At 40.4% G+C, this 13,411-nt stretch overlaps 3 protein-coding genes across 5 annotated transcripts in view; 1 reads left to right on the forward strand and 2 right to left on the reverse strand.

The window, feature by feature from the left end:
• LOC108083816 (uncharacterized) overlaps nt 1-1,683 on the forward strand; it is a 50,704-nt gene extending 49,021 nt beyond the window's left edge. The window contains exon 8 of the mRNA XM_070288273.1: nt 328-1,683. Coding sequence (XP_070144374.1) covers nt 328-1,374 — 1,047 coding nt within the window. The 3' untranslated portion in view covers nt 1,375-1,683. The remainder of the gene's footprint in view (nt 1-327) is intronic.
• Nucleotides 1,684-8,982: 7,299 nt separating this feature from the next.
• LOC108083779 (rhomboid-related protein 2-like) lies at nt 8,983-11,331 on the reverse strand. 3 transcript variants are annotated; one of them, XM_017179705.3, is made up of 2 exons: nt 10,973-11,331; nt 8,983-10,408 (listed from the first exon to the last, which is right to left on the reverse strand). In XM_017179705.3, exon 2 carries the CDS (start codon nt 10,366-10,368, stop codon nt 9,202-9,204), a length of 1,167 nt encoding a protein of 388 aa, XP_017035194.1. In that variant the 5' UTR covers nt 10,369-10,408; nt 10,973-11,331; the 3' UTR covers nt 8,983-9,201. The 3 variants fall into 3 exon arrangements, with proteins under 3 accessions (XP_017035194.1, XP_017035192.1, XP_017035193.1); XM_017179703.3 differs by lacking the exon at nt 10,973-11,331 and adding an exon at nt 10,752-10,938; XM_017179704.3 differs by lacking the exon at nt 10,973-11,331 and adding an exon at nt 10,527-10,721.
• A 122-nt stretch (nt 11,332-11,453) lies between these two features.
• Nucleotides 11,454-13,411, reverse strand: part of flw (protein phosphatase 1 catalytic subunit flapwing) — a 28,933-nt gene continuing 26,975 nt past the window's right edge. The window contains exon 5 of the mRNA XM_017179844.3: nt 11,454-13,369. Coding sequence (XP_017035333.1) covers nt 13,256-13,369 — 114 coding nt within the window. The 3' untranslated portion in view covers nt 11,454-13,255. The remainder of the gene's footprint in view (nt 13,370-13,411) is intronic.

A 13,411-nucleotide genomic window follows, 5' to 3' on the forward strand; every position in this document is an offset into this window, starting at 1 on the left:
AAAACTAGCTTTATTATTGCTTGGAATTTGTTATCCTTTAAGCTTTTAAAGCAGAGTATTCCCTTGAACCACTGCCCCATCGATTCCCAATTGACTAAAGCCTGTTGTGTGAGGCCCTGCAATTGCCCAGGACTTGGACTTGGATTGGCTTCTTCAGGTGGAGTCCTGGGTGGCGGACATTAACCGCAAGGTCGCCTGCCTTCTGTTGCCTCCCTTAACTCCCAAGATGACCTTTTCATATGCCCCAGAAAACCCTCCTCCGTCCCATAACCCACATCTCTCTCTCTCTCACTCAAAACCCTTCTCTGCTCTTCTCTCTTCCCTTAGGTCTGCGCCATCCAGCACGTGGACGTGTGCATGTTCAACAATGGCAAGTTCAAGAACGTGGTCGCCGACTCGGATAACATAACACCACCGGTGGATCGCACCGTGGCCGCCGGAGCCTCCCTGAACACGGTGGTCAAGCTTCGGCCGCAACGTGGTCCCACCAAGAACTGGATTGCTTTAGAGGATACACTGCAGCGTAGCACTGAGCCGGAGGAGATCACCGGTGCCATTGCCGCCTCGGCCATTCGATCGCCGCACTTTGTATTCCAAAATGCCCAGCTGTTGGCCGGCCATCCGCTGGCCAGTCCCGCTTTGGTGACACCCCATCCGCACCAGTACCAGGCACCGGCCTGCCAGCAGATTCAGGCGGCCAATCCCTCTGGCAATTCGAATTCATCCGGCGGCACCGAGGAGCGCAATGTCTTTGCCATCTACGTTTCGTACTATGTCAAGGTGAAGCTCACCCTTAGCGGCATGGGCGGCGAGTTGTCGCTGAAGCTGCCCTTTGTCCTTGTCCATGTGGATGAGACCCAGCGTCCTGGCTTTGCCTCGGCCACGCTGGGTGAGCTGCGTCTGGAGATGGAGCGCCTGGCTCTGCAGGATGTGCCCGTGGGCAAGAGAAATGGGCGGCGGCAGGCAGCCTCCAATGCAGCAGCTGCTGCTGAGATTGGCGATGGACCCTCCACCAGTGCTGCTGCCGCCGCAGCTGCAGCAGCAGCTCAGGCTCAAAGTGCTTCGCATCTGGACAGGATCGAGAGCGTGGATGATGAGTTCAATATCCGAGTGCCGGTTCCAAGGAATGGCTCTCACAAGCGTCGCCTGCAGCGCAGCGAGACTTTGGCTCGTGATTTGGAGGAGCAGGGCCCCACCGCCGAGGACGAGGAGGAGGAGCACATTGTTCAGATACATCTGGAGCAGGTATCGCCCGATCGCGACGAGGTGCAGCAGGAGCAGAGGGAGCGGCAGGAGCAGCGAGAGCAGCCAGAGGGCCGCGCCCGAGGCCCTGGTGCCCAGACCGGCGCAGTGCCCAAGTCATCGAATGTGTGATTCTGATTGTGGTCCCAGATGTTTGCCAAGCGCAAGAGAAAGCCGTAGAGGAGGCCGCAGCGAGTCCTTTCAGTTCCGCTTCCCCAGATCCCTAATTAAGGCGAGACTGGCATCGATCTGGTCTTAAGTTTTAATCCAGGTTTATTCCCTTCTTAAATCGAAATCGAAATCGAAATCAAAATCCCTATTTTATTTCCATTTTTGTTTTGATATCAGATCGATGCCAGCCTGCAACCCGCTCTTGCATCTTGTAAATCTTGACTTGCTACTTCTGGACACACAAGCACATACATTTCTATCAAAATTAAGATATAGTTAGTAGGAGGCTTAAGAAGGAGTCCATCTCCTTCTGCAGTTTGATTTGTATTTAAAGCAGTTGATCCGGATCCAGAGAATCCAGAGAATTGAAGAGCTAGCAAAGTAATTAACCGAATGTACATTTAAAACGAAAATGTTTCAGTTCCGGTTTCAAAAGTCACAAGTTAGGAGGCAGGATAAATGATATATGTATGTAAGGAGGGAGGAATGAGGAATAAGGCAGGAGCTTAACTTAAAGTTGTTTTTAAGCAGGTTGAAGGTTTCCAAAAAAAAAGGAGAAAAGCCAAGAGCGACGAGCTACAAGCGAGGGACAAAGCCTGAGAGTAGCAAATCAATAGAGCTTAGGTGAAAGGAGAGCAGCAACGAGTGACGAGCTACAAAATAAACCAAGGACAAAGCCTGACGAGAGACCAGCAATGAGCGAGTAACCAGCAGCGAGAGTAGCGAGTCAATAGAAATAAGGAGCAAGTAAAACAAAGACGAGTGACGACGAGCTACCAAGCCTGACGAGAGCCAAACGACCAGCGAAGAGCGAGTAACCAGTAGCGTGTTAGGACATAGGGCTTAGGACATTCGAATGGCTGGCACATTGATGTATTAGTTAGCTTTTGGCATTCCCTAGGAATCAGGACAATGAATTAAGGGTGAAATTTTAGCAGATTGAACGAAATCGAAAGCGGAAGCGTTAGGCGAAACCGACGAACGAGTTGAACTTGAAGCCGAGCTAGATGTAGTCACTAGCCTGTAAGGTTTATCATTTGATATTAGCCATGCAATGCGTTGAAATTGATGATATTGAAGATGTTCTTGGGAGGCTATGCCAGTATTAGCTCTGAAATAGGGGTTGCAAAAGGTAAGAAAAGCAAAGTTTAAGAGCAAGCCAACCCAAAAAACACATCCAAAATAAATATATATTTACTGTAGAGACGTAAGTGAATGTCAAGTCCATATGCATGTACAAGTACTCGATGTATCGACACCCTTAGGGTGGCTCGGCAATTACCTAATTAATCGCATACATACACATACACATAAACATATATATATTTACCGAATATTAAATGTTTGATGTGTATTTACAAGCGACAAATGAAATCTTACAGAGGCCAAAAAGGGCAAAACACAACACAAGAACAACCTAAAGCCTATATACATTTGTGTGCGGTTTCAAACTGACAAAAGAAAGAGTATTTACCCATCACTTAAACCCATTTAAACACAGCCAGAGAGCCAAAAACATATATTATTGGAAGTACTAAGTTAATTAAGAGAAAGGCGAAGGCGGGCACTGGGCAGGCAGAATATGATAGAAATCCAGCATTGTTCCGAACAGTAGTCTCTATGAATAGCTATAGTTTTTGAGAAGAGGTATTCCAGATGCTAAATGCCAGTTGTCAGGAGGGAAGGAGATCAAGGAAATCTACGATTTTTAATGTTTAGATCTTTAAGAGAACAAGAATATCCAAGGCATTACACTATATACAATACCGATTACATAGCCGTGTATATCTGTGTCTACAATATATAATAATGCAGCATTGAAATACATTTCAACAATGAATAAACAAGAATTTATTGATGTAAAACGCTAACCATATACTATATCCATATAGAGATATATGTTATATTGATGTCAGTGTGTGTTGTTGCTTTGACAAGCCAAGCTACTAACTAAACTAAACTAAACTAAACAAAAAAAAAAAAACTAAACATAAATGTGATGCATTTCTATGTGAGTACACGAATAAATATCTAGGCATTAACAGCAACCAACTCCCAAGCCCCCACCTGGACGAACCCAATTCTCTTCTCAATCTTTTCCACTTTACGAGCTGGACTCTGCCTACCTTCCTCTCTCCCTTGAATCCTGTCCCCTTTCCCTCCGCTTAGCTTTCCCTTCGTTCTGTCACCAGATAGCCACCAGAGCCACTTGATTGATGATGGATCCTGGCGGGTGGCCAGCCACCAGTGGGCGGCGTGTGCCTGGTGGCAGACAGACCGCATTAGGACATCCGAAAACATAATGAAATAAATGTTTAACATAAAATATAACACAAAAATTCCGCTTGTTTTTACTTCAATGGGGGTTGTGGGGTGTGGGGTGTGGAGTTTATGCCCAGCGGGAGTTCCCAATGATTTGCACTGGAACTAGCGGCGGCTGAACATGGCTTGGCTTTCTGGCAATCAGCATGGAGCTGGGCCACAGCCCCTTCCCGGTCCCGGTGGGAGGATAAAGGATACCACCCCCCTCCAAGGGTGGCTCTTCTGTTAACCAACAGAGGAGGCTCGGATCGAAGCCAGGAGCTTTTCGGAGTAAATGGTGGCGAAAATGGCTCAGATTTGGCCAGGACAGGAGAGCTTATGGCCTTAGCTTTGATGAGGTTCAAGCTCTAAGCTGTAGCTGATAAGAAAACCATTAGGGCAGGTGAAAAAGGTTTCAGTTTTCCATTAATATATCCATTTTTTGCTTTATTAAATATAAAATCTAAAATTTAAAAATTTAAAAACAACATTTAAGTAGTATATGGGCTTTAAAAATAATTCACAATATATTTGCCATCAACAATATATTTAAAAATATTATAATTCAGACAAAAAGGCGTTAATTTCGATTCGGGTTTAAATTAAATACAATTTAATTTAATATTAACTTTGTTGTAATAATAGATTGTTGTTGAATTTCATGTTTTTTTCCCCCAAAAAAATATCAAAATAAATCGCACCCTTTTTTTCTAAATTTAATTGCAGCAAGCTGGCAGGAACTGAATGCGGATGCCGATGGCGAGATAGAGAGCGTTGGCAAGGAGGATCAGCACGAGGAGGATGCGACCAAGACCGAGCCGAAACCACTGGGAACGACCTCCGACATTCCCACATGCCTCACCTTTTCTTCTGTTATTTATTTAAAGCTGAAATAAATAATAAACCTTAAAACATGTGTTATTTTTGGTGATGAGGAGGATGTGGCTTTATTTTTTTTTTGGGTGGGATAATTGAAATAAGCTCAATACTGCATACTCAGTTTTGCTAAAATACTTATCTATAATTTTTAAAAAATTTAAACAAAAAATGACAATTATTTTAGTATCCTTATACCCTTGCAGGGTATTTTATTTCCAGTCCGAAGCTCATTACGCATTGAAGGAGTCATTTCCGACCCCATAAACCATATATATTCTTGATCAGCATTAACAGGCGCATCTTTCTGGCCAAGTCCAGAAGAAAAAAATTTTTTTTGTGATTTTTTCGAAATTCGATAAGGGGTTAGTATGCAGAGTTGTTAACCTTATAAAAACTAACATAAAACCGTTTCAAAAGTAAAATTAATGCATTCTTGACCGAGTTATGAATTTTCAAAGTTATGCAGGGTATTAAAATTTCAGTCAGAAGCTTGAAACTCATCGAAGGAATCATTTCCGACCCTATAAATCATATATATTCTTGATCAGCATCAGCAGGCGAATCGTTTAAGCCGAGTTGGCTCCGGAGTTCGGAGGGAAAAATTTTTGTGTGATTTTTTCGAAATTCGATAAGGGGTTACATCATTAAAATTCTCAAAATTTGATAAAATTTTCAATTTCTAACTAAGTATGCAGGTTTGTTAACCTTATAAAAACTAACATAACGCCGCTTTCCGAATGCAAATTAAGGCATTTTTGACAGAGTTATGCCTTTTTTAGTTTTTAATTTGCTATTTTTCTCATTTCAATTACAGACTTTCCATCGTCATTGCCATCGCCATTGCTCCTAGTCATCAGTACCACCCACCCTGGCCAAACACCAAGAGAAAGGACCAACGACACTCGCAAAAGGATGGTGGATAAGGGATGGGAACGGAGGAACAGGGATCAGGAATCAGGGATAAGGAGAGAGCACCGCCAGTCAGGTCTGCCGGCTACTTTTACAACAACAGCAACGAACAAAACAAGCAACATTTTAATTTTAAAATACTTTATTTTATTCTATGTTAATGAACCTAAATAAAAACAATGAAATACATTATTTTATATTATTTTGTTTTATTTTATTTTTCCTATATAAGAACAATGAAATGAGCATCACTGGTAGTAAGTGAGATGCCATTTTAATGCAAAATAGCTAGATGAGCATCACTGGCAGTTAGTGAGATGCCATTTTGTCCCAATAATGCAAAATAGCTGGATGCGCATCACTGGCAGTTAGTGAGATGCCATTTTGTCCCAATAATGCAAAATAGCTAGATGAGCATCACTGGCAGTTAGTGAGATGCCATTTTGTCCCAATAATGCAAAATAGCTAGATGAGCATCACTGGCAGTTAGTGAAATGCCATTTTCTCCCAATAATGCAAAATAGCTAGATGCGCACCACTGGCAGTTAGTGCGATGCCATTTTGTCCCAATAGTGCAAAATAGCTAGTTGAGCATCACTGGCAGTTAGTGAGATGCCATTTTGTCCCAATAATGCAAAATAGCTGGATGCGCATCACTGGCAGTTAGTGAGATGCCATTTTGTCCCAATAATGCAAAATAGCTAGATGAGCATCACTGGCAGTTAGTGAGATGCCATTTTGTCCCAATAACGCAAAATAGCTAGATGAGCATCACTGGCAGTTAGTAAGATGCCATTTTGTCCCAATAATGCAAAATAGCTAGATGAGCATCACTGGCAGTTAGTGAGATGCCATTTTGTCCCAATAATGCAAAATAGCTAGATGAGCATCACTGGCAGCTAGTAAGATGCCATTTTGTCCCAATAATGCAAAATAGCTAGATGAGCATCACTGCCAGTTAGTGAGATGCCATTTTGTCCCAATAATGCAAAATAGCTAGATGAGCATCACTGGCAGTTAGTGCGATGCCATTTTGCCCCAATAATGCAAAATAGCTAGTTGAGCATCACTGGCAGTTAGTGAGATGCCATTTTGTCCAAATAATGCAAAATAGCTAGATGAGCATCACTGGCAGCTAATAAGATGCCATTTTCTACCAATAACGCAAAAAAAATAGCTAGATGAGCATCACTGATGCACATGAGCATCACTGCCATTAAGCCCCCCAATATTGAAATATAGCCAGATGAGCATCACTGATGCAGATGAGCATCACTGATGCAAGCAAGCAAAATTTTTCATTCAATTTGGCCGCTTCCCAAACTGGGGTAACAGGCGAACAGAAACCAGCAGCAAGCAACTGAAAACTGGTATAAACTGTTATAAAAACTTTTGGGCAAAAATAATAATTGGTATAAACTGTTATATTTCATTTTATGCATTTATACCTATTTGTTGCCGACAACAACAGCTTGATGGCAACAACAACCTTTTTACAACAACATCCCTACAGCAGCCCATCCAAATTTGCGAACATTTCCATGCAAATTGCCCGTTTCCCAAATTGGGGTAACAGGCGAACAGAAATCAGCAGCAAGCAACTGAAAACTGGTATAAACTGTTATAAAAAGTCCAAGTTTCGAACCATTTAAGAGCCGGCGCAAGTAAGCGGAGACTCAAACCTTTTGAATCCAAATTTAGGTGTTATTTTACAACTGCACCTGATCAGTTTCAGTGTGCCCAGGAGCAGTTGTAAAATAACACCTAAATATAGATTCAAAAGGTTTGAGTCTCCGCTCAGTTTCAGTGTGCCCAGGTGCATTTAACAACATTTTAGACAGAAATTAACAATATGGTCACATCTGGTTTGAGTCTGTGCTTACTCCAAGATCAATGGTTCGAAACTTGGACTTTTTATAACAGTTTATACCAGTTTTCAGTTGCTTGCTGCAGATTTCTGTTCGCCTGTTACCCCAATTTGGGAAACGGGTAATTTGCATGGAAATGTTCGGAAATTTGGATGGGCTGCTGTAGAGATGTTGTTGTAAAAAGGTTGTTGTTGCCATCAAGCTGTTGTTGTCGGCAACAAATAGGTATAAATGCATACAATGAAATATAACAGTTTATACCAATTATTATTTTTGCCCAAAAGTTTTTATAACAGTTTATACCAGTTTTCAGTTTCTTGCTGTTGGTTTCTGTTCGCCTGTTACCCCAGTTTGGAAAGCGGCCAAATTTTAGAAATTTTGCTCACTTGCATCAGTGATGCTTATGTGCATCAGTGATGCTCATCTGGCTATATTTTGCAATATTGGGGGGCAATAAAATCGCGCTATATGGCAGTGATGCTCATCTAGCTATTTTGCCTTATTGGGAGGCTATAAAATCAGGCTTAACGGCAGTGATGCGCATCTAGCTATTTTGCATTATTGGGAGAAAATGGCATCTCACTAACTGCCAGTGATGCGCATCCAGCTATTTTGCATTATTGGGACAAAATGGCATCTCACTAACTGCCAGTGATGCTCATCTAGCTATTTTGCATTAAAATGGCATCTCACTTACTACCAGTGATGCTCATTTCATTGTTCTTATATAGGAAAAATAAAATAAAACAAAATAATATAAAATAATGTATTTCATTGTTTTTATTTAGGTTCATTAACATAGAATAAAATAAAGTATTTTAAAATTAAAATGTTGCTTGTTTTGTTCGTTGCTGTTGTTGTAAAAGTAGCCGGCAGACCTGACTGGCGGTGCTCTCTCCTTATCCCTGATTCCTGATCCCTGTTCCTCCGTTCCCATCCCTTATCCACCATCCTTTTGCGAGTGTCGTTGGTCCTTTCTCTTGGTGTTTGGCCAGGGTGGGTGGTACTGATGACTAGGAGCAATGGCGATGGCAATGACGATGGAAAGTCTGTAATTGAAATGAGAAAAATATCAAATTAAAAACTAAAAAAGGCATAACTCTGTCAAAAATGCCTTAATTTGCATTCGGAAAGCGGCGTTATGTTAGTTTTTATAAGGTTAACAACTCTGCATACTTAGTTAGAAATTGAAAATTTTATCAAATTTTGAGAATTTTAATGATGTAACCCCTTATCGAATTTCAAAAAAAAATCACAAAAAAAAAATTTTTCTTCCGGACTTGGCCAGAAAGATGCGCCTGTTAATGCTGATCAAGAATATATATGCTTTATGGGGTCGGAAATGATTCCTTCAATGCGTAATGAGCTTCGGACTGGAAATAAAATACCCTGCAGGGGTATAAGGATACAAGAACATTTGCAGGGAAAACTCTGGCCAAATTGCTGGGACTTGGCCTGAGATTTTCATTCGGAAAGCGGAGATAGGTTAAGAAATCTGCAAATCTAATTCGGTGCAAAAATTACCAGTTTTTAAAACAAATGTTGTGGCGAAACGGCTAAAATTAAATACCTTACTCCCCTCTTAACCAATTAATTCCACATTGATTTCCCTTTATTTTTATTGATTCATATTTGTGTGTTACATCAATTACATTTACATATTTAAATTGTATTTATAAATATTTTAATTATTTACGCCTGCTGCAGACTTTCATATAGACTTTCATAGAGCCAAGATCCGATCAATAGCAACCTATTATTACATTAACCTATGCATATATTTACAGTTTTAGGGGGGAATTAATACAAGTTTAGGACTCGAAACTCAGTTCTAATTGTACACCGGCTTGGGGAAGTAATCGGGCAGGAAGATGTGCACCAGGATTCCAGTGAACATAAGGGCAAAGTACACGATGACGGCTATCCACCAGAGGATTCGCTCCCAGGGTCGCTTCTCCAGGTTCCGCAACACCCCGATCCCCACCAGCAGCCCGGCCACGGCGCCGGACAGATGCGCCACATACCCAATCCGATCGTACTCATCCGTCAGGTGATGATACACCGATCCGCCCAGATCCGCAAAGATGACCACCAGGAAGACCAACAGCTGGACAATGGCGTACTCCATCTCCGAGTAGTTCATGATGATCGTGGCTACATGGGCGGTGATCAAGGCGTACACACCGCCCGAGGCTCCGGCCAGAAAGGTCCGCGGACTGCTCAGGGAAGTGCCCATGGAGCCGGCCATGACACCGGCCAGATAGACCAAAGCCACGCGCCACCACGAATGCACCAGCTCCAGAGCAACGCCCAGAAAGATCTGAATGATCAGGTTCATCACCAGATGGCGCAGCCCCACATGGACGAACATGTAGCTGGCGAAGCGCCAGGCCTCGTAGCGTTTGTAGGGATTGTAGATGCACAGCGTCGCCGCCGGTCCATTAACACTCTCACCGATATTCCCCTCGTAGTTGGGATCATCCTGGAAGTGTATGACATCCACCAGAAAGGCAATGATCTCGACAATGGAGAAGATGATCATGGTAAGCGGCGGCGGGCAGAGTGACATCTGACGCTCGTACTCGCCATCCACCTCATCCGCGGCCTTGGGCTTTGGCGGTGCCACCACATAGCGACAGTAGCGAGCCACCAGACGACGCATGATCCAACGCTGGCGCAGGGACATGGCATAGAACTCCTCAAAGTCCAGGCAGCCGTCGTTATCCTCGTCGCTGCGCCGCATTATCTGCTCGGCCATGTGGGGGGGCATGTCCCGGCAGCCGGCGCTGGCAATCAAAGCCTTCAGTTCCGGCGTACTGATCAGGCCATCCCCATCGGTGTCGTATTTGTCGAAGATGAGACGTATTCGGCGGCGGTCCTCTGCCTGCTCTCCGCCGACGTTGCCGTTGGTCCGGTTGAGGGGCATCTCCTCCAGGGATATGCTGTCCGGTGGGACATCGCCTTCCACATCCCGCTGCCGCTGCTGCTTTAGCGACATTTCTGGCTCTTAATTCTGGCGGGGATTGGGCAGGAAACAGCTGGTTAAATCGAAGGGAGAAAGTGTTTCAGGCAAAGCAAAATAATGTTTATAAAATCTACAGATTTCCCAAGAATTTATGCAAGTTTTTCTTTAAAAAATAAATATTTATACTTTACTTGAAGATTAAAGAGTTATTTTTAGTGGAAACCTTGGAGGTATGGGTATAATTAGTCACGATTTATTAGTCACAGATGGCTTCCACTGGCCACATTCCTTAGATTACCCAACAGTTTATCATAATATCCAATTGGAAATACATGTTTTACAAATTTAAATATATCAAAATAATTATTAATCACTAAAAATATCAAGAATTATTAGATTATAAAGTTTATAATTACTTTAGTGGGTTAGGTTAAGGCTTTCAGTGAGAGTTTTGGTTTATTTAAATTTTAAAAATTAAACTTTAGAAAGTTTAGTGTATTAATTAAAATTTTAAATATTTTTTAAACACAAAATACACTGGAAAAAAATTGTTCTTTAAAGAGTACACTCCACTGCACCACCTTTTGACCACTGAAACCACATAATATGGGGAAATCATTAGCCAAAACTCAATTACAATTTGCGATCCGACTCATCGGCCGCTGGTGTTTGATTTCCGATAAGATTACAAACTGCCGGCCATAAAAAAAAAATAGGGGAATTAGGTGAATGGGCAAAGTAACAGAGCTCCAGGGAGAACGACACCACCCACGAAAGCGTTAAAAAAACAACTGCGGTAATCAATGTCAAGTTCACTGTTATGGGCATTTTCGCTGGCTCTCTCCAGGGGTTCATTTTGCTCAGCTGTTCATTTCCGAGTTCATTTTAGCTTATTTGTTTATTTTGTTTGTTTAATATTTTAGTTATATAAATATAATTAAATTAATTTAATTATATAAATATATTTCCAGATTTGATTCATTCAACTCAGTGGTTCATTTTGCTCCGCTGTTCATTTCTTGGTTCATTTGATCAGCTTTAATATTTTAATTTCTTTAATTATATTTTGTGAATTTCCCCTCCCTCTTCCATAAGAAAAACCCAACACTTTGTTAACATAAAGTTGTAATTTAATTTTTATTTGATTTTTAATAATAAATATATTTATTTGTTATCCATTTTCTGCTATCATCTCTCTCTCTCTCTCTCTCTCTCTCTCTCTCTCTCTCTTTATCTTTTTCTTTTTCTTTGTTTTGCCTGCTTCGCCAACTGCTAGTACTTGGTATTTTTCTGTTAATTATATTTATTTATTTACGTTTAATTGTAATGTATACTTGGGTTGCGGATGCGGAAGCAGCTCACACACACGCACACGCAGGAAGTGTCCTTTCGGGAGGGGGGGAACAACAACAAATCGGAGAGGGGGGGAGCAATCAACCAAGCTCAAAATGAGAGAGAAATGCAAATGTTATTTGTTGGTTTTTGTTTCATGTTTTTTTTTGTTTATAATGCAATTAATTGACTGGTTTGCCGCCCCACAAGCTACTCGCCGCTCTGCCTAGTCACATATAAAATGTATACTGTATATTGTAATGTATATATATATATATTTATATATATATTTATGATCTGTATATATATAAACCTTTTGTTAGTTTACACTTTATCGTTTTTGTTTTTTTTTTTTTTTTTGGGAGGCAAAAAAGGCACTACAATCTAATAAGTTACGACGATGAAAAAATTAGTTTTATTCTTTCTATCCTTCCGTATTTATAACTATATATATTTGAAATATATACGTTCTCACCTCTCCGCTTCTCTAACGAATTGAGTTTTTTTTTTTGTTTTTATATAAATTAAAGATGCACAAAAATTGGTGTTTCAAGTACTCGAAGTAATGTTTTCAAAAATTCGTCAAATTTAGTTTTCTTTTCTTTTCTTTTTGTATGATTTTTTTGTATGATTTTTTTGCATGTTTCTTTTCGTTTTCGTTTTCGTTTTGTGTGTGAGGCAAGTTAAAGATAGATTGGTTAGGTTGAATCAAGTTTTAGCTTTCAGCCTGGCTAACAATAGGGTAAATAGTTAAAAGTAAGCCTCAATTGTTAAATGCCCTTTCAACCCAGTTAACACTTTTTGCCACTTAAACTTAGTACAACGACAAAAAAAAAAAGTAAATATATATATATATGCATATAGTTAGGTGTTAAGGTGTATGCTTTATATTAATATTAAGGTAGGCAATAAATTAATTAAACAATTGACAAAAAAAGAACATATATATATATTTAGATTTTAAAGATAAATAATAAATAAAATACACACGCACACAGGACACAGAGTTGAATCGATTTCGTTTATCGATTTCATTTATCGATTTCGTTTATCGATTTCTTAAACCTAAAAACCGATAAACTCTGTTGCGAATTTTTAAGCTTGTCCAGATTTTCTTCAGCTTTTCCTTTTTTAGTTTTTGTTTTCCTTTTTCTGGTAGTTATTTTTTCATATATATATATATATAAGTATATCGTATATAGTTTACATATAATGCCTATATATATAAATTCATTGCTTAACATCGCTGTACTTTTAATTGATTTACTTTATTTATCTGCAACTTTGGGGATGCGGGAGAGCTGATAGTGAATACAGGCAAGGTCATTGAATTAGTTACAGATACTACCTGTCCGGGGGGTATACACATAAATGTTCATTTTTGCCTTGACTCTCGCTCCTCCTATATGCATATATATATTTCCATATATATATTTATATATATATATGTGTGTGTATCTATATAAAAGTTTATTTCTGTTGTTTTTACTTTTTTTTTCTTTACTTTTTTTTGTTGGTTTTCTTAGCTTTTTGTTTTGTTTTGTTTTGTTTTGTTGAACCTTTAAGGAAATGGAAGCGGATGGATATATTATTTCTTCTTGTTGGTCGCCAACATTGGGGCGCTTCGCTGCGGAGTTGTGGGTCTCGAAGAGTTCATTCCACTGTACAGATACTTGGCCTTCTTTTCGGATGGTTTCAGGATCTTCAAACATTTTAGATATTAGCTTTTAAGAAAAGCAAAAGG

The sequence above is a fragment of the Drosophila kikkawai genome, chromosome X, assembly GCF_030179895.1.
Source record: "Drosophila kikkawai strain 14028-0561.14 chromosome X, DkikHiC1v2, whole genome shotgun sequence".
In the NCBI taxonomy this organism is placed as follows: domain Eukaryota; kingdom Metazoa; phylum Arthropoda; class Insecta; order Diptera; family Drosophilidae; genus Drosophila; species Drosophila kikkawai.